We start from the raw sequence: 20,094 nt of genomic DNA on the forward strand, positions 1-20,094 counted from the left end.
AATCAGAATTCTTTTTATTGCCTTGTATATTTTCACATACAGGAAATTGCCTTGGTGTGGTTGGTGCACTTTACAAACAACAATATAAAAACAACAATATAGAGCAATATAAACATCAATATAAAAAACAACAATATCGAAAAAATAATATATACAGTAAATGTGTTTTGTGCGGTTTTAAGGTGCAAAGATTGGTGGTAGTGCCAATAATGTAGTGTTATAAATTATGTGCGAGGGTGGGGGGGGGGGGGGTCAGCAGAGTCAGTGTGATGGGGGGGGCTTGTTTGTGAGCCCCACTGCCATGGGGAAAAAGCTGTTCAGGTGACGCAAGGTTTTAGTCCTGACGGCCCGGAACCTTTTCCCAGATGGAAGTCTCTGGAACAGGTGGTGACCGGGATGGGAAGGATCAGCGATGATCTTGCCTGCTCTCTTTCTGGTCCTGGAGTGGAACAGGTCTAGGAGAGCCGGCAGGTCACAGCCGATGACCTTCTCAGCTGACCGAATGATCCGCTGCAGTCTGCCCTTGTCCTTGGCAGTGGAGGCAGCGAACCAAACGGTGATGGATGAGGTGAGGATGGACTCAATGATGGCTGTGTAGAACTCAACCATCACTTTCCGCGGCATGCTGAATTTCCTCAGTTGCCGCAGGAAGAACATCCTCTGCTGGGCCTTCTTGGTGATGGAGGTGATGTTCTCCGTCCACCTCAGGTCCTGTGCTATGATCGTCCCCAGGAATCTGAATGACTCCACTGTTTTAACTGGGGAGTCGCACATGGTGAGGGGGGCGGTTTGGGCTGGGCTCCTCCTGAAGTCTGCCACCATCTCTACAGTTTTTGAAGCGTTCAGCTCCAGGTGGTTCTGGCTGCACCAGGAAGCCAGGCTGTTAACTTCCTCTCTGTAGGCGGCCTCGTCCCCATTGGAAATTAATCCAATAAGGGTGGTGTCGTCGGCAAACTTCAGGAGTTTGACAGAGGGATGGCTGGAGGTGCAGTTGTTGGTGTAGAGGGAGAAGAGGAGAGGAGAGAGCACACAACCTTGAGGGGCTCCAGTGCTGATGGTCCGGGTGTCAGAGACAAGCTTCCCCAGCCTCACGCGCTGCTTCCTGTCGGTCAGGAAGTTGGTGATCCACCTGCAGGTGGGGTCAGGCACGCTCAGCTGGGTCAGCTTGTCCCGGAGAAGAGCTGGAGAGATGGTGTTGAATGCGGAGCTGAAGTCCACAAACAAGATCCTGGCGTAGGTGCTGGGGGAGTCGAGGTGCTGGAGGATGAAGTGGAGTCCCATGTTGACTGCATCGTCTACGGACCTGTTGGCTCTGTAGGCAAACTGCAGCGGGTCGAGGAGGTGGTTGGTTATAGTTTTGAGGTGGGTCAGCACGAGTCGCTCGAAGGTCTTCATTACTACAGAGGTCAGGGCGACTGGTCTGTAGTCATTAAGGCCTGTGATCCTCTGCTTCTTGGGAACGGGGATGATGGTGGATGTTTTCAGGCAGGCGGGTACAACACATTCAGCCAGTGAGGTGTTGAAAATGTCCGTGAACAATGGAGAAAGCTGATCCGCACAGTGCCTCAGTGTAGAGGGGGAGACAGCGTCTGGTCCAGCTGCCTTGCGGGGGTTCAGTTTCTTCAGGAGCTTATTTACATCTCTCTCCTGAATTGAGAGAGGTGTGAAGGGGGGGATGGAGGTGATGGGGCAGTCTGGGGCCATTTTGTGGGGGGGGCTAGTGTCTTTGTCCAGGCTGGGGAGAAGAGGTGTGATAGATGCGGGGGGGGTTTGAGAGGGTCTATCGAATCTACAATAAAAGTCATTCAGATCGTTGGCAAGTCTCAAGTCTTCCACAGAGTGGGGGGATTTGGTCTTGCAGCCGGTGATCACCCGAAGGCCTTTCCAGACTGACGAGGAGTCGTTGGCTGCAAACTGTTGTTCCAGCTTCTTTGAATACAGTCGTTTGGCCTCCTTAATCTCCTTGCCAAACGAGTATTTAATTAGTCTGAACCTATCCATGTCCCCACTCTTGAAGGCCACCTCTTTCTCCAAACGAAGCTGTTTGAGTTTTGCTGTGAACCAGGGCTTGTCGTTGTTATAACACACCCTGGTGCGTGTTGGAATACATCGGTCTTCACAGAAGCTGATGTAGGACGTCACAGCATCTGTATATTCGTCCAGGCTGTAAGTGGCAGTTCTAAAAATGTCCCAGTCTGTGTTTTCAAGGCAGTCACGCAGCTCCTCCACAGCTTCTCTGCTGCTCCAGTTCTTTGATCTCAGCACAGCAGGTTTAGAAATCTTGAGTTTCTGTCTGTAAGCCGGGATCAGGTGAATGAGAGCGTGGTCGGACAGACCCAGGGCAGCGCGGGAGACTGCATGATAAGCCTTGCTGATGGTGCTGTAGCAGTGATCCAGGGTGTTCTCCCCCCTGGTCGGGCATTTAATTAACTGTTTATATTTTGGGAGCTCCTGAGATAAGTTCCCCTTATTAAAGTCCCCAAGGACAATAACGGGGGAATATGTGTTCTCTCTCCTTCTCTCCACTCCCAGTATCTGCTCAGCGAGTTGTCGTTGAGCCTCGCGCACGTCAGCTTGCGGGGGGATGTAGACTCCAGCCAGGATGAAAGAGGTGAATTCCCGGGGAGAGTAGAACGGTCTGCAGGTGATGAAAAAAGTTTCCAGGTCCGGAGAACAGGACTGTAAAATGACTTTCACGTCGCTGCACCAGCCCTGGTTTATATAAAAACAAATCCCTCCGCCTTTTGCCTTGCGTGAGAGGATCGGGTCGCGGTCCGCGCGTAACAGCTGAAAGCCGGTCAGCTGTGCGGCGGAGTCCGGTGTGGCTTCGGTCAGCCACGATTCAGTAAAACAGAATACAGAAGAGAGGGAGAAGTCTCTATTTGTCCGGATGAGAAGGCGCAGTTCGTCCATCTTATTGCACAGCGAGCGGACATTAGAGAGGAGAATGCACGGGAGTGATGAGCGAAATCCTCTCTCCCTGAAGCGCACCAGAGCCCCAGCGCGCTTTCCTCTCCGTCTCCGCCTCAGTCTCGCTGCGTGGCCGAGGAGCACCGCACCTTTGACCAGTAAATCAACTAAATCCACGGAAGATGCGAGAAAGTTGGGACATAAATCAGATGGTGTTGTGTCCCTGATGTTAAGAAGCTCGTCCATCGTGAAAGTAATCCGAGTTGGGTCGCAATTAACAGAATTAAATACTAAAAACAAACACAGAAGTGCGCACCAACACACCGTGGCAGCCGTTCGTGGCGCCATCTTGGCGCTTATCAAACTAAACTACTGTATTTTTTTATTTCAAAAATACTTTAACATACTTTTCCTAGACAGCATGAAATCACACTGCTATGGAGGACCATACATGACTTAAGTAAAAATAAATAAATGTATAAATAAATACAGAAATAAAAAAATAAAAAAGGAAATAAATTAATTAATACAGAAATAAATAAAAAAAATACCTTAATAACAACAGAAATGTCAAAATAAATGTCTTAAATATATTTGCACATTTATTTATTCCCTGATACATTTCCTTTTCATTTGCAGTGTCCTTATGCTAATGAGAAAGGCGGGCCTAACCTCAGTCTCGAGCAGGATTGGTCAACTGAGCTACACACACACAGCCCCTGCGCTCCGCCACATACTCGCTCAGAGACACGGGCAGTGACTGAGACTTGAGCTTTTCACGTGAAACAGCCGGTCAGTGACTTTGTAGAACAGTGGAAACACAGAGCTTCTCTGGTCACATCTGCTCAGAGATCAGCGGCTTCATGATCAGAGCAGAAGCTGCAGGTGGTTTGTACCGAGCTGGAGTTTCTGTTTCCTCCTCCTCCTCTCGGCTCGCTCCTTGTGCTCAGTACAACACGTGACGCTCACAGTCAGGACTACCGACACCTAAATCATCCCAATAAAAAATAACCTTAACTAACCCTCTGAACTTGAACTAGTTCATTTTAAGTGTGAACTGGCTCAACGCTGCAAACAGCTACTGGACACCAGTCAGCATTGAGAGGCAGACGTAGGGCTGGATCATTACACTCCTGTGACCAATCCTGCTCGAGACTGTGGTTAGGCCCGCCTTTCTCATTAGCATAAGGACACTGCAAATGAAAAGGAAATGTATCAGGGAATAAATAAATGTGCAAATATATTTAAGACATTTATTTTGACATTTCTTTTGGTATTAACATATTTATTTATTTATTTCTGTATTAATTAATTTATTTCCTTTTTTATTTATTTATTTATTTCTGTATTTATTTATACATTTATTTATTTATTTATTTTTACTTATGTCATGTATGGTCCTCCATATTCACAGTGTGATTAGTTGACAGGAAATGACATGGAATCCAAATTTTTGCACAGATTTTGGCTTTTAAAGGCTGTGGTCTTAAACTTTTGATCAGCTGATGAACAGCCTACTACAGTTAAATTATTGTTTTCAATAAATTGCCTGCTCACAACTTTTGGTCTCTTGTTCCCATTTCTTCTTTTTGCATTTTGAAGCTCTACTTAGAACCTTCCTAAGATCCAACAGTGCAAAATGCAAATTCATGCACTTTTTTAACTGGTCTTAAGATTTTGATCAAGAGTGTATATGCACCTGCACAAACACTGAAGGCTGTCGGCTGCCTCTGACTGAACCCCCCAAATCTTCTTTCCTTTACCATACTGTGTGTTTGTGTTGCCCTCTGTGTGCGTGTGTGTGTGAAGAAGGGTTACTGTCGTGCTTTGGGAGCGAAGCCAAAGATGGTACACAAGCTGTGAGAAGCTCAACAGTCGGTCAGTCTGCTGGTGGCTAATCAAAGTGCTTCGGGGGCATCAGATCTCGGCCGGCTCACCTCAGGATGGTCGTCTGATCGGCAGCATGAAAAGACAGAGAGACGGAGAGTGTGGGGTGGGAGCGAGGATGGGAGGGAGTGAGACAGAGGGAGAGAAGTGCGAGAGACAGAAACAGTGCAAGGGTGCTAAGAAAAGGGGAGGGGAGGGAAAAAAAGAGGGATGAAGATCATTCCCACAACCGATAGCACTATCTCACAGGGGTTTAAAGGGCCCCCTCTCTGTACACCCCCCCATCCCCTCTCCCCTCCTCTCTCTCTCCTCCTCCCCCACCCCCCTGTTCCCCTCACCAATAATGCCAAAACTTGGCAGCCAACCCAGTGCATGAGCAACAGTTTCCCATGAGAGAGAGAGAGGCAGCCGCCCTACTGCCTTGGCACCGGCAACGTCTGGAGAATGGCGGGCAGTGTAAGAGAGGACGAGAGCGAGACATGAATGGAGTCTGTGAGGTTAAGACGACAGGGAAAAAAACAACAAGACATATCAACAGGTATTTGGTCGTCTGGGGGGAGATTCTCGTGGGCAGATTGGTAAAAAAGTGATAATATTTGACTGGTTTTCATAGCGAAAGGCAAAAGGTGGGTGTTTAAATAAAGATATTAAATGAATAAAAAGGATTTAATTTTCTCTAAACAGCTTTTTTGTATTCGTTCATCCACGGCGGGAGAAAATTACGTTAATCTGAGCATATCTGCTGTAACATCTGACATTTGCTGTAGGAGGCCTCTCCATAGTCGTCTGTGCCCCCTGCCAAGGGATGAGGGGCTTCACCTTTTTACACTTGGCACAACCCGCCATACGCTCACCAGCAATGCCATCAGATTATGCAAATCCACAGAAGTCCCATTCAACACTACCTCCATTTAGAACTGGGATATTTGAGCCAAAAATGAATAGAGTGATAAAGGATGCAGTGTTTTTAAAGGAGGGAGAGCAGCGAAGGGTCAAAGACATCTCCGATATAAATGAAAACATAATGAGTACTGTACAAAACATCCCACTGTGGAACGCCCATTCGGTCACGCCCTCACTTCTCTCGCTCTTTGTCTCTTTCCGCTGTTTTCTCGTGCACAGGGCGGCCGCTAACCGCAGACAATCCGAGAAAATATGGAGGCCGAGATCGGCATGGGAACACGACACACTATAGGAGAGCTCTGAGTCAAAGAAACAAAAACGACAAACAAAAAGAAACAAACTTGGACCAAAGTCTTTGTTATTAATGAGGAAAAAGAGAGCAATCTTTTTAACTTGCACAATTAAGGCGTCATTTGCCAAGAAATTGTGCAGTCTTTGTTTTTGGGGGGACAAAAGGTTGAGAACGTGTGTTCTAGATTCGGCGCCACGAGTTTCATGAGGGTGGGTTCGGCCACAACAAGGGACACTTTTGTCACGAGCACAGACAGTGTGACATCAGAAGGTGCTCGAGATAAATCAGGTGATTTTGCATGGTAGTTAGACAAAGAGCGCCATACATTCCAGTCCCTGTGTGGTTTTTGATAAAGGGCGTATGAGTAAAAAGAGGAGGCAAATATAACAACAGCATGTGAGTAATTTCACAAGACGTCTCCAACAGAGTGGGATAATTTATGTTTTAATGGCTTTTTGTTCACGACTAATGGCATTAAGTTTGACAACATCAATAAATTATGGATATTTGAAAGAATATGCTTAATCAAAGAACACACTAATCAAGACATTGGGATAATTTCCCCCTCTAGTAGAATAATAAGGAGAAGATGTGCAGCTTCTCAATTTTTCTGGCAATATTTTGCCTTTATTGGAATGACAAGTTTTAGATCTTTAGTAAACTTTGATCTATGTTGTAATTCAATTACATTTTTAATTAATTTCCAACTTTAAGAAGTTGCACATCAGTAAAATGTCATACAAATTTATACTGATATCAAATTGATAGCTTACTTATTTGTGTATAAGTATTGTTTACTAGTTACTTTACAGATTACATTTTATTTTCCTAACAATATCTATTTACTGCCAGAGATTAAACAATCAAACCATTTATTATATGATCAAACCTGGTTTTAAAGCAGCTAAAATAAATGCAGCCTCAGTGAGCTAATCCAATAATAATAATAATAATAATACACTGCGGTGGACTAGTGGCAGAAACTTGGACTATGGGCAGAAAAGGTCTCTGGTTCGTTTCTTGTTCGACTCCATGGAGAAAAAACAAAAAGACGAACCTGGATTGATCTGTCCAAAAATCCAAGAGGATTCTCCCAACCCTGTCTAGTGCCCTTGAGCAAGGCACCTTACTCCCCCAACATCTGCTCCCCGGGCGCTGTACATGGTCGCTCACTGCTCTGTGTGTCCTGCACCAGATGGGTCAAAAGCAGAGGTTAAATTTCCCTACCTGCATGAGTATGCCTGTGCATGTCTGTGCATGTGTTTGGGACTAATAAATGCATCTTAATTATTCAATCTGTTTGAAGTACAATTTCTATTTTTCCTGCTACTAATTCATGTTTTTGGTTTTTCAGAATGAGAAAATAGGCTTTTTTCTAATGTGTATGATCCACATCGACAATCTGTTGATAAAAACGGTTTTCTTCCTGATGCACCGCACACATGAGCAAAAGGATCAATGTCTTAGCTAGAAGCAGAGCTATTTTGTTTTGTGTACGTTGACCTGCTCTCATGGTTTATTTCCCTGCTCCGCTGCAAAGTCGTCCTTTCAGCCCCGATCACTCTCGTGCGTGTGAGGCTGCGTTCACGTGTGAAGGTTTCTTTAAGAAAGACTTAACGTTGTCAGGGATGGTTTATTCCTGCAACATAACGCTTCAGTGATGTGGAGAATATGAAAACTGACATCATGTATCAGGAGAATGCAACGTGAAGCTGCTTGGGAACGTGAAAAGCTGTGTGTGATGTGGTCAGACGGTCACAGCTGAGGCCCCTGACAAACTTGACGCCCTGGTCGACTCTTTGCGGGACCAAAAAGAAAGGGTAACTAAAACCCAGAGGTCCTAGATTCCCAGACTGAATGCTTTTTATTTTTAACCCAATGAGCCTTTTGGGGAGAGGCAGCGTACGTACAAAAGAGGATGAAGCAGGAGCAAAGAAAGGAATTCACACACCCAGAAGAGACACACACACACAATTAAAGCAACATTCAAAGACAAAAAACAATATTGTAAACTGCTTTTCCTTTAGTTTTACAACAGGTTGGATGTACGGTTGTGGTCATCGTGGCGGCGGGTGAACTGGTCGGACCCTCGCTGACCTCACTGTGACCTTCACAGCAGGGCGCCCATGTCCGACACCACAGACATGAGGCAACACAACACAGTCCGTGGAAACAACAGCCACGTCAGGAAATCAGTTTGAAATACAACATGTCATTCATCCAGAGAGAAGGGCTGAGCTGCACTGATTCACTTTCACACAGTGTAGGGGGTGGGGGCTCATTCACTTTTTAAATATAGTTGATTCAATAACAGAACAGCAATAACATATTCGACCAAACCCTTAGGATTGTATGTTTTATGGTCTGTTTAGAAGATATAATCAGCAGTTTCACTCATTCACTCTTTAATTCTGTATTTTGTGTCGTTTTCCGTGTGGTACCACCGTGTGTCACGTGTTTCGGTACGTCCGATGACGTCAACGCGCTAGCCCGAAGTAGCGTGTGCGCCTCTCGTGGAACTTCCGCCCTGCACGTGTGTTTACTGTGCCACAAGCTAGCTAACAGCAACATTAGCATCATCCGCTATAACACGGTAACTGTGAGTGAAACATGGGGAAGCTGAACGTGGTGGTGTTGAGATATATGTCCAGAGATGACTTCCGGGTCCTCACAGCGGTAAGTCCCTGAGCTCCGAGCGGAGAGAGGTAGCATTTGCTAGGCTAGCTCTGTCCTGTAGCCTAACATCAACACTAGCACACATTAATACCTCGCTCAGCTGTAACAACACACTCTGATCACCTGTCACCGCTGCAGATGGTTCAATACAGTCCGATTTATCACTTTGTTGTTAATTTACACATTATAAATCCCCATAGGTAAATTATGTGCTTTATAAACGCGTACATGTTGAATGTGGGTATGCTGCCATCAACAGCCTCTGGGTAACACTGCATCATAATCGTTATTGAGACATGATGTCAGGTACAAGCAGTTGAATGACAACCAGAGATCGCTACGATTTTTTAAATAGTATTACAGATTTAAACATACCTCTTTATGATGTCATGTATTTGCTGTGTTTATAACATCTGTCCACCTAAGCCTAGAATAAATCCCTTTTTCCATATAGTTCAGGGATGGTGATGTTAGACACAATTCTCAGTAGAGCTGATCTAATTATCATTATGTCAATCACTAAAAAATGATTCTATAACTCTACTGATAATTGATAGATTGACTTCTTTTCTCAAACATATTTACTCAGACCAAACTATGGAGAGGCGGTGGTCTAGTGGCAGAAACTTGGACTATGGGCAGAGAAGGTCAACAAAAGACGAACCTGGATTGATCTGTCCAAAAATCCAAGAGTCTCCCTACCCTGTCTAGTGCCCCTGAGCAAGGCACCTTACTCCCCCAACATCTGCTCCCCGAGCGCTGTACATGGCTGCTCACTGCTCTGTGTGTCCTGCACCAGATGGGTCAAAAGCAGAGATTAAATTTCCCTAGCTGCATGAGTGTGCCTTTGCATGACTGTGCATGTGTTTGGGACGAATAAATGCATCTTTTAAGGCTGTAGGAAATTCAGATGTGAATGTTCTACTGCTGTCTTGAATTTTAAGGCCCAGACAAAAACTGGTTAGTAAAGAACATAACTCACAATTTAATCGATAGTTAAAAATGTGTAACTACAGCACTGGTAACCTAAACCATTTAACCTGAAGATAATGTGAAGCTTCGGTTGTCTGTGTTCGACGAATCAAGTAGATATCTTCTGAAAATTAGTATCATTCCCTAAACTGCATTTGTGCACAGAAAGAGTGCTGAGGATTTAGCCTCCCATCACTTACAATGGAATCACGTTAGGAAGAAAGCCCTTCAGGAGGGCCAGTATAAATAAACTGGAATGATTACAGCAACGGCGACTGTTTAATCATACATGTGTACCTGTAAGTGTTGATTCAGAATAATATTAAATGTTTTGTCCTGGTAATTTCCCCACACAGGTGGAGATGGGGATGAAGAACCACGAGATCGTTCCAGTGGGTCTCTTGTCGTCCATCGCGAGCCTCAAACACGGCGGCTGCAACAAGGTTCTCCGGGAACTCGTCAAGCACAAGCTCGTAGCCTGGGAACACTCAAAATGTAAGACGACACACAGCAATGCTAACTTTATCTCACAAGTACAGAAAGATAAACCGTACATGTGGATTATCTTTCTAACATTGTGTGTACATGTTGATTTCAGCTGTGCAGGGCTACAGGTTGAACTACGGAGGATATGACTACCTTGCCCTGAAGACTTTCTGTGCCAGAGAAGTGCTCATTTCAGTTGGCAACCAGTTGGGAGTGGGTAAAGAGTCAGGTAAGAAAACAATAGCAGTCTCTGTTAAAACATCTATCTGGTCTGGTCCCTCTAATAAAGAGGAGTGAGTATAAATGGTCCCTCTAATAAAGAGGAGTGAGCATAAATAAATTAAATCGAACAAGACATCAGTGTTAATGATTTCATGCCAAGGTCAATCTCTCATTTGCTCATGTGCATGCTAAACATTTATTTTTTGTTTACTTCCTGCAGACATTTATGTTGTGGCGGGTCCAAGCGGGGAGCAGTACGCACTGAAGCTTCACAGGCTGGGTCGCACGTCCTTCAGGAACCTAAAGAACAAGAGAGATTACCACCAAAACAGGAAAAACATGTCCTGGCTTTACCTCTCTCGCCTCTCTGCCATGAAGGAGTATGCCTACATGAAGGTAAACAAATCCGACAGAGTAGAAATAAAACACCACCAGTTACTGTAGAACATGTGCAGCAGGAGACCTTACAGTTCTGTATGGTGCATGTTTTGAGTTGTCTCCCAATCTTTCAGGTATTGTACGATCAAGGTTTTCCCGTTCCCAAACCTGTGGACTACAACAGACACGCTGTAGTGATGGAGCTCATCAATGGATATCCACTGTATGTAAACAAGTCTAGCTTCTTTCTTGCTTTAAAATATAACACAGTTCACTATCTCTACTCTCTGTTCCTTTTTATAATGTGTTTGTATCGTTTGTCTCTTCCAGGTGTCAGGTACATGATCTTGAGGATCCATCAGCCCTGTACAGTGAGTTCATGGAGCTCATAGTCAAACTGGGCAATCACGGCCTGATTCACGGCGACTTTAATGAGTTCAACCTCATGTTGGATGACCAGGACCACGTAACACTGATCGACTTCCCTCAGATGGTGTCCACGTCACATCTCAATGCTGAATGGTGGGTGTTGCTGCCATAAAGTGGAAAATCAACAGTTAAGATTGATAATAAAATAATATGTAAATGTTCCTTTCTCAACTTTTGTTTTCAGGTATTTTGACCGAGACGTGAAATGTATCAGAGATTACTTTATAAAAAGATACAATTATGAGAGCGAGCTCTATCCAACCTTCAAAGACATCAGGTAAGTCCTTCTTTTTGTTTTATATTCATTGATGGGACAGAAAAATGAGGAGAGAGAGCAGAGAAGACACACAGAAAAGGGCCTGTGCTAGATATATATACAACATCTTTATTAGGTGGCACCATAGAAATCTCTCCTGTTGTCTACATTGTTTTACCCGGTTAAACTACAAATGCTTTTTTATCATTTAGATTTCTACTGCTCTCACCAACACAGTTTATAAATTGCCGAAGATACTGAAAAGGTCTGAAGTGAAACATCTATTTAGTGATCTTCTGTTGTCGTCCAATCACAGCCGGTCATGTTCTTTAGATGTTCAAGTCTCAGCTAGCGGCTTCACCAAAGATCTGCTGAGAGATAGCGAATTTCTACACCCAGCAGGACCTGACGAAGAGGAAGATGATGATGATGATGATGATGATGAGGAGGAGAAGGACAACAAAGATGAAGAGGCAACAGATGAGGAAGTAGAAAGAGAAGAGGAGAATGTGGACATGGAGGAATACAAACATGCACTGCTGGAACTAGAAGGTCTGAAAGTCAGCGATTCACATGTAGACAGACAGGAAGAGGAGGAAGTGAGTAAAAAGAGGGAAGAACAGAAAGAGACTGAAACAGTACCTGCTGCCACAAGGGATGAAAAACCAGAGGAAGGCGTAGAGGAAGAGTTGAAGGAAGCAGAGGATGAGTGTCCAGATCTTTCCACCTCCAACAAAGAGTTCAAACCCTTCAGGTAATGAAAAGTCAACACAATACAAACAACAAAATATGGTACACATGATAAGAGGATGATTTTAGGTGTAAGTGCTCAATGTGTAATTTAAAATTTTTGGTGTGTTAACTCCTGCAGAGACTCGGACAGTCTCCTGCACTTGGCAGAACACAGGAGGAAGAGGACTGACAGTGAGGGCACAATGGGCAGCATAGGGAGTTGCTCTACCATACCACCAGTAAGTTCAACACACACACAGAGCTTTCTGCACTTGTATTATAGAGGAGGAGTCAAGGGGAGAGCAGGCAACATTATTACAGTACCATTAAAAATACTGATTTGATCACATATTTTGATATTTCACCACAAACTGTAGCAGTTCTAGTTCTCAGTTTGGGGCTAAAACTGATGTGTCCTGCACTGTTGCTAAAGAGTGTCTACATGCTGTTTTCAGTTTGTGAAAGAATGAAATGTAGCAGAGACAACAGATCCAAATAGATTTGTGTCTGTTGCACAGTGACACGGTCCTGACATTCGTCTGTGGTAACCTGTTCGTGTTTGTTATCGTGTGTGTGCTGCAGGAGGTGGTCCGTCAGAAGGTGCGGAGGCAGCTCACCAAACAGCAGAAGGCGGCACAGAGGAGACGTCTGCAGAAGGGAGAGGCCAACTTGGTGACCGAATCTAGGAGGGACAACGATCACAACATCAAGTCTAGTATGGATGGCGCCGACTTCTGGGGATGAATGGGACTGCAGCGATGGGCAGACAGCTTTCATGTCAACGTGCCTTTTGTTTGGACAACATGCATGTGACATGGGTCATCCTTCACTGTCTGAAGAGTTTTAGACCCAAGATGGTTTCTGGAAAAATCCAACAAGACTTTGGGAAACAGAAGAACCTGAGGGAGGACTTACAATTTAGATCTGAAGAGAAAACATTGTGATTTATTTCCGTGTATTTCACTAAGTGGCTCCTCTCAATGTATGATGATTTTCTGTTTGAGCTGCTGTGGACTATGAAGCTGTAAACACAGTCTAATATCAGTATAATGAATCAATTTGACGATTAAACCATTTATATGTTACTGCCGGGTTATGTTTTTCTGTCTAAAATAAGGTTTCAAAGGGAAAATATGTTAGCCTCAGATATAAATAACGTACAACATTCGTACAACAGAGAGAAATGTTAAGACTGACCTGGAATGGAAGTCTCAAGTTCATTCTCAGTTTGCATATGGTACTGTCAGTGAGTAGTGTGGGTGTGGGTGTGGATTTACCAAATGCATTATGGGAGCGCTTTTCTTTATGCAAATCTCATTGTTCACAGGTCTCCAACTATTATGCTAGTTTGAATAGTTCTCTACCTCCACCCTCCCAGCTGTCAATCAAAAAAGTAGAGATTGACAGGCATGTGAGGAACATACATGTTCCAGAACACATCCGCATGTTTACTATGAAAAGTTATAACCTTGCTCACTCTCTCCCTCCCTGACACATTTTATCAGAGGGTTAGAAAAGTGAAAGACGAGAGTAGAGAACTTGGGAGCTGAAGAAACCGCTTCTCCCTCAGCGTTTGGTTCATTTATGTAAGAGGCTTTCAGAGAGCGGCTGAATTCAGACCTGAACAATGGCCATTCATATTGAAGAGGGTGAATGGAGCTCAGAGCTCGGGCTCAGTGGGCTCAAATTAGTGTGTGAAGTCAAAACTATCCCACCCCCCCCACACAAACACACACATCTTAGACACTACATGTTGGACAGAGTTCTTCCTTTATGGTCCTGGATACTGACATTTGAAAGAAGCAGCTAGTTATTCTCAAAGCGCAGTTCATCATTTTCATGTTCCTCAAGCTGGGGCGTTGTGTTGTCTGTGGTTCAACTTGGCAATTTTGTGCAGGTCTTCAACTTTCCAGCTCTGCTCAGGGATTAGCCAGCTGCAAGGCCGGAGGGGAGGGGCTCAGCATTCCTGCTCGGCACCTCTGTGTGAGTGTGTGTGTGTGTGTGTGCATGTGTAGAAAGAGTGAGGGGCCCTCGGAGCTAATTGGCTGTGAGGGTTACAAAGGTGGTCTGCTTCAAAAGAGATCCTGGTGAGATGTTCACACAGGAGAGGAGGAGGACGTAGAGCTGTAGCGAACGGGGAGAGTGGAGGGTCTTTCGGATGTTTGATTATTTTATTTTAAATCTTCCCATTCTGAGCCGTGATGACGGTGGTTGCTCATTTCTGAGGACGTCTGTGCTGTTCTGATGGACAGCTCTGGAGAAGCACGTTGGCAGCTGAGGAGAGAGGACTGACAGAGCTTCAGGTGGCTGTGAGAGTTTAAACGCTGAAAGAGGATGAATAAAGTGAGAATGGAGGAGAGCATCATGTCATACCTGTCGCAGAGTGAGACTGGCACCGGCCCCAAAGACCGTGAGTACCAGAAACACATTCAATGGTTATGTTTTTCAGTTGTATATATCTGACTGTTACAACTTACTTCTGTGTTCACCACCGACCTGATCCTGACGCAGTAAATAGAATTTATTGTTTTCTAATATTTTAACAAGATTTCCTGTGAGTACAATCCATCCCTGCAACAAGTGCCAGTCAAGTGACGCCTGCACTGCAGTGAATTGTTTGGTACACTTGAAATCTTCAGGGCCAGAAAAGGGTCAAAACAGATGATTTGTTTAAGTTATGGGATGTTTCCCTGCAGTAAATGATTCAACTTAAATAAACCTAACTTTGATTGTATTATACTCTATTCATATATACCACATTTTAGTTTTGATGACCACTCAAAGCGCTCAACTCTACAGTTTTTCCCATTCACCGAGGAACAAAGTAATTTTGGTTTCAGCATTTGCCCAAGGACACTTTAGGGAGGGGACTGGTATCAAACTGCCAACCTTCTGGTTAGTGGACGACCCGCTCTACTTCCTGAGCCCCAATAGATGGAACTTTACATAAATCGGACTTGTATATTCACTGTAGGTTAACATTAACACGTTATTTTACCAGTTTTGTCTGACCTTCGACTAAAAACATCAGCATCAAATATAACCCATCATTTATTTGACTATATTATGCATCAGAATGGAAATGAAGACTGATGAATTGTGTCTCCTTGAGATCAATGCTTGCCTTCACATTCCATCAGTTCCCATTTCTGTCCTGTTCGGCACAGTCACTCTTCTTTTTTGACATCCACCTTGTGTGCAGTGAACGTGGTGGCCATGCTCCATCACTTCTGGGAGGAGAAGCAGACGAGTCAGTTGAGTGGTTCTCTCGGTGAACCAGGAGGTTCCAGTGGGGACACAGCCGTCCAGACAGAGAGCTTCCTGTTGTATGAATCTGCACCGTCCCCCGGTCCACCGTTCATCTGCTACGTCACCCTTCCTGGAGGAAGCTGCTTTGGAAACTATAAGGTGTGTTGGTCATCATCAGTGCTTTCTCGAAACATGCAGCTGGTTAATGTAACATGCATGTGCTCCCTTAAAAAACAGATATGAACTCTAGTTATTCAAAAATTGCTGTGTTGGAGATCAACAATAATGTTTGATGATTCATTCCAGTCTATTTCAATAACTCGTATGGTAATTGTTTCAATTTAAATATGTTATTGAAAGTAATATTCCAAAACTGCAATTAATCCTCTTAATTTTTCTACTGCAGCACAAAGAATGCCACCACCAGAATCAAGTTTTCTTACAAGTTAACATTTTTCTAGCAATAAGCATTTGAATTTGTGTCAAATTGTATCACGTCAGCTTCCAAGTGTATAACTTGGTGCTAGCAACACTTGAAGGCCTTTCAATGGGAATATACACACTCAGACACACACACACACTTTTAATTTTGTTTTTAAATTGATGTTGCCCAGTTTAAATCCCATGATGCCTCTCAATGGGCTCATTGTGACCCACACAGCAGCTCCCCAGCTCGGAGCAGGCATGTGATTGGTTATCTGTGAATGCCTCTAATGTCCTGATCTCATTGGTCTCACTTCTGATCCCATGATTATCTGTAGTGAAGTGTGAAATCATCATAATGTAAGAGTGTGTGCCCATTTAAGCCTGATATTTCTGTTTGAAGTGACAAAGTTTCACATCAGTTTCCCTCCCTCCTTCCTCCTCTGATTGGCATTGTGACTCATCATCTTCATCCTCTCCTCATCCTCAGGTGTGTGACACTCAGGCAGAAGCTCGGAGGGACGCAGCTCGCGTGGCCCTGATGAACTCCCTCGTGAACGAGCTGCCGTGTCGACGCATCAACTCTCAGTTCATCACTCAGAGCCTGCAGCAGGCGGCCACACACAGTGCTGTGAGTTTAACAGTCACTACCACACTCTGACCCAGCAGAAGAATGAGTCTCAGCATAAATGTTGACTTTTTTCTCTGTACAGGTCTCGACTGAAGATGCGTGTGATTCCAGCACCAGTATAGGAACCTACAGTTCGCTCCTCCACTCCTACGTAGGAAGGACGATGCTGGAGTTCCAGGTAAAACAGCAAACTAAACTTTAGCAACACTGCTTTCCTTTTTTCTTTGCTCATAAATCATCTGAGGCCATGTGGTAATTGTGTAAAAGATCGATTCAATTCAAAGGATTCAGGCTGTGGGAAGTGCTTGTTTACAGTTCTAGGATCTTGAATATACTTGGATCCCAAATTAGAGTATTGTCATTTTATATAATTTGGAATTATTAAGCCAAACATAACAAAACCCTCCACTGCCGGGTGGTTATTCCAGCATGCATTGTTATCATTGCACTCCTACTCTTGTTTTTGCCTTTTTGTTCCCGTCACATCTCGCTCTGGGTAAGACCCTGGCAGGGAGACTTGGAATGAAGCACCTAATATTTCGACCTTAGTGTAAATAAGCACATATCTGCAGACCGAGGGTTTGTTATTAGGGGGAAATGGGTTCATTATGCTTCCAAAGCACGACTCCAAAAGATGGAGGGCTTCCAAGTAATATACACACCTCCATATGTGCACATATGTACTGTTAATACACTGACACTGAACCGAAGTCCCATGCATGTAAAAGCCTACAGGCGCAGCACAGCATTATCCATGATGTATGCGACTTTCAGTTCTTTCTAATATGTAGAATTGCAAGCAAATATGTGCTAATCAAAGAGACTGAGGCAGATGGAACCAGAGTAAACAGGCAGTGCAGCGTGGACTTCAACCCCAGACTAGTTACGTTTCCCATCTGTGCCTCATAAGGTCAATTTCTGACTCTCTGTTTAACCCTTATGTCACCAGCTCTTACACATGGCAGCTGCTCAGCCGCTCAGGGTTTTTATAAATGACAATGAAACCGACCTGGTGCGCAGCGATTTACAAAACCTTTTCAAACCAATCATCCACAGTTTAGTTCATAGACACATTATAGGTTTTCCTTGTCAGACATATGTGCACCGAGCTGAGTGTTGGAGTTTGTTATTCAAGTCATTAACTGAGGTGTTGTCCAAGAATTTCTTTATGTGTGTGTGTGTGTGTGTGTGTGTGTGTGTGTGTGTGTGTGTGTGTGTGTGTGTGTGTGTGTGTGTGTGTGTGTGTGTGTGTGTGTGTGTGTGTGTGTGTGTGTGTGTGTGTGTGTGTGTGTGTGTGTCTCCTCACCCACTTTCTCACTCTCTCTCTCCCTCCCTCCCTCTGTCCTACTCGCTCCCTACACAGGAGATGATGACAGTGTTCCAGCTGTTGCACTGGAACGGGACACTGAAAGCACTGCGGGAAAGGCATTGTTCTCGACAGGTACAGGCCTTACCAAAGATCTCAGTCCAATCAGAAGAGACTTCAGTTAAAAATGGACAACATTTGCACTATAAGGGAAGAAAGTGAAGTGACACTGGTGGATGGTGGTTTAAGGGATGTAGAGAATGTTGAGAATCTGAATAAGATGAGATGAATGGACAGGATATGGAGATTTGTGATTGGATGATTGGGGTGATTTGGGAGGAGGAGGGTCAAATCCCTGAATTTACAGCTGACAGCATTAGAGTGGAGAACAGAATGTGTAATAGAGAAAGTCTTCCTGATTGACCGTATGCTAAGCTTCCTGGTTATAGTAAACCTTGATGAAACGTCAGTGTGCTGGTTTCATGTTTTCTTTTCCTCCCTCCCAGAGTGTGATCTCCTACTACTCTCAGCGAGGTCTTGATGAGTACATGCGCAGCAACATGGCTCTGGATTGGCTCGAGCGGGAGCAGCAGTCAGCGGGGCAGCTCGGGGAGGAGCTGCAGGTGGCGCAGAGGGAGCTGGTGCTTGCCCGGCGTCGAGGCATAGAGCTGCGCTTCCACAAGGAGAAGACGGAGATCCTCAGCTTGGCTCTGAGTCAAGCTTACATCCACCACACACCCGAGGCCTCGAGCCCGACGCATAGTCACACCTACGAGGAACTTCCTTTACATGCATTGTACAGCCAGGAAACAGATGTCCAAATCACACCACCCTGCAGTCCATCACCAACCCTTCATAGAAACACAAAGCAAACACTCTGGCACACCCCTGGAAAACATGTGGCCTCCAGCAGTCCTTCACCATGCTCACTGCAGACTTATGGGACTTTAAATAGACAGAAGAAGAAGGGTAAGGATGGGCGATAAAAACTTTCCTGTGACTCTGAATGAGTTTAACGTCTGCCACTCGAAATGTGAGCGAACAGAAAATATCCGGCATGGTCATGGTCTTCAGGTATATTCATCAAGCGCTACAAATACTTTGTGAATTTGTGTATTAATAATGCTCTAAGGAAATAACTCTTTTATTAATATACAGTAGGACTAAGAGTTAGTGATGCCTGTGTTGCAACTTTAACCACAAGAAATGCAGCAAATGGTTTCAATCAAGTCGTATTAATGTAGTTAAAGTGTATTGTACAATATCAATAATCACGATATTATTTTCATCAATAGCAATATAACAAAAGTCAAATATATAAATCGATATAATGTCTGCACAGGCACAGTGAGGAGGTATAACACATAATTAATCTACTTCAAATTGTGTTTGTCATTCTGTGCCCATAGAAAAGAGTTTAAATCCACAGCCTTCACTCAGGAGCAAAATCAAACTTTAAACCTTAGACTGTTAATAACAATGGACTCCAGGTTTTCTATAGAAGTCTCTAAACTTACTCTACTTCTCACTTGATTTAATAAGTCAGTAACCATTTTTCTCAGGAGTTTGTGGTTTCAATCGGTTTCAAGTCTTTTCCTATAAAGCTAGATGTTAAGTTAGTAAATAAAGGTTCAATTTAGAGTAAAGCAAATGATGAAGCATGGTGGTATATGTTGGCGTGCAGTATCCTGACGATCTCAGACAGGCTTCAACCTGTTCCAACTATGGTTATATATGGTTACCATGATGGCGCTGACCAAAATGCAAACTGGCCTCAAAACGCAGTTCACATGTGATGCAGTTGCCACTTGCATTGAACTCAATGGAAATTATAACGTGACTTTTATTGTGATAATTGTTGATTTTGACTGTTTTGAAAATGTCTATCGTGATATGATTTCTGGTCAAATCGCTCAGACTTAACACTGACCATTTATATGTTTTTGTATAAAGTGCAACTCTGTAATATATATTATATTATGATCATATTATGATATTACTATGTCACCTATAACTTAAAATACAGGAATTTTAGAGTTTTTTAAACTATTCAGTAAACTGTTAGACTAACAACAACTCTTCTGCCTGCCTCACTCTCATGTCACCAGATGTATTCATGCTTACTGGATACTGACACCTGAAGTGATTGCATTTTTAAAGGGAGGCTTTAGCTTGTGTCTTAACAGACTACATGTTGGAGAAATAATTTATACCGAGTTTAGATTATTATACTTGTCTTGCCTGGTTGACATAGTTTTTGATAAGGAACCATCTATGGAGGGTTTATAGGCTGTTATTAATGCTTAATAAATCACTTACTAACATTATAGATGCATAATATC

General features: G+C 43.9%; 2 protein-coding genes across 2 annotated transcripts; both read left to right on the forward strand.

The window, feature by feature from the left end:
* The first annotated feature begins 8,486 nt into the window (after positions 1 to 8,486).
* riok2 (RIO kinase 2 (yeast)) lies at positions 8,487 to 13,228 on the forward strand. The gene is made up of 10 exons (XM_053421894.1): positions 8,487 to 8,668; positions 9,997 to 10,135; positions 10,239 to 10,355; positions 10,569 to 10,744; positions 10,861 to 10,949; positions 11,057 to 11,248; positions 11,340 to 11,432; positions 11,728 to 12,165; positions 12,283 to 12,382; positions 12,726 to 13,228. Exons 1-10 carry the CDS (start codon positions 8,603 to 8,605, stop codon positions 12,885 to 12,887), a joined length of 1,572 nt encoding a protein of 523 aa, XP_053277869.1. The 5' UTR covers positions 8,487 to 8,602; the 3' UTR covers positions 12,888 to 13,228.
* A 1,249-nt stretch (positions 13,229 to 14,477) lies between these two features.
* On the forward strand, positions 14,478 to 20,032 carry LOC128439074 (protein limb expression 1). Its single transcript, XM_053421903.1, has 6 exons — positions 14,478 to 14,553; positions 15,346 to 15,551; positions 16,306 to 16,446; positions 16,529 to 16,624; positions 17,810 to 17,887; positions 18,259 to 20,032. The coding sequence occupies exons 1-6, from the start codon at positions 14,478 to 14,480 to the stop codon at positions 18,736 to 18,738; spliced, it is 1,077 nt and encodes a 358-aa protein (XP_053277878.1). The 3' UTR covers positions 18,739 to 20,032.
* The last annotated feature ends 62 nt before the right edge of the window (positions 20,033 to 20,094 follow it).

This window comes from Pleuronectes platessa, chromosome 4 (genome assembly GCF_947347685.1).
Source record: "Pleuronectes platessa chromosome 4, fPlePla1.1, whole genome shotgun sequence".
Taxonomy (NCBI): Eukaryota; Metazoa; Chordata; class Actinopteri; order Pleuronectiformes; family Pleuronectidae; genus Pleuronectes; species Pleuronectes platessa.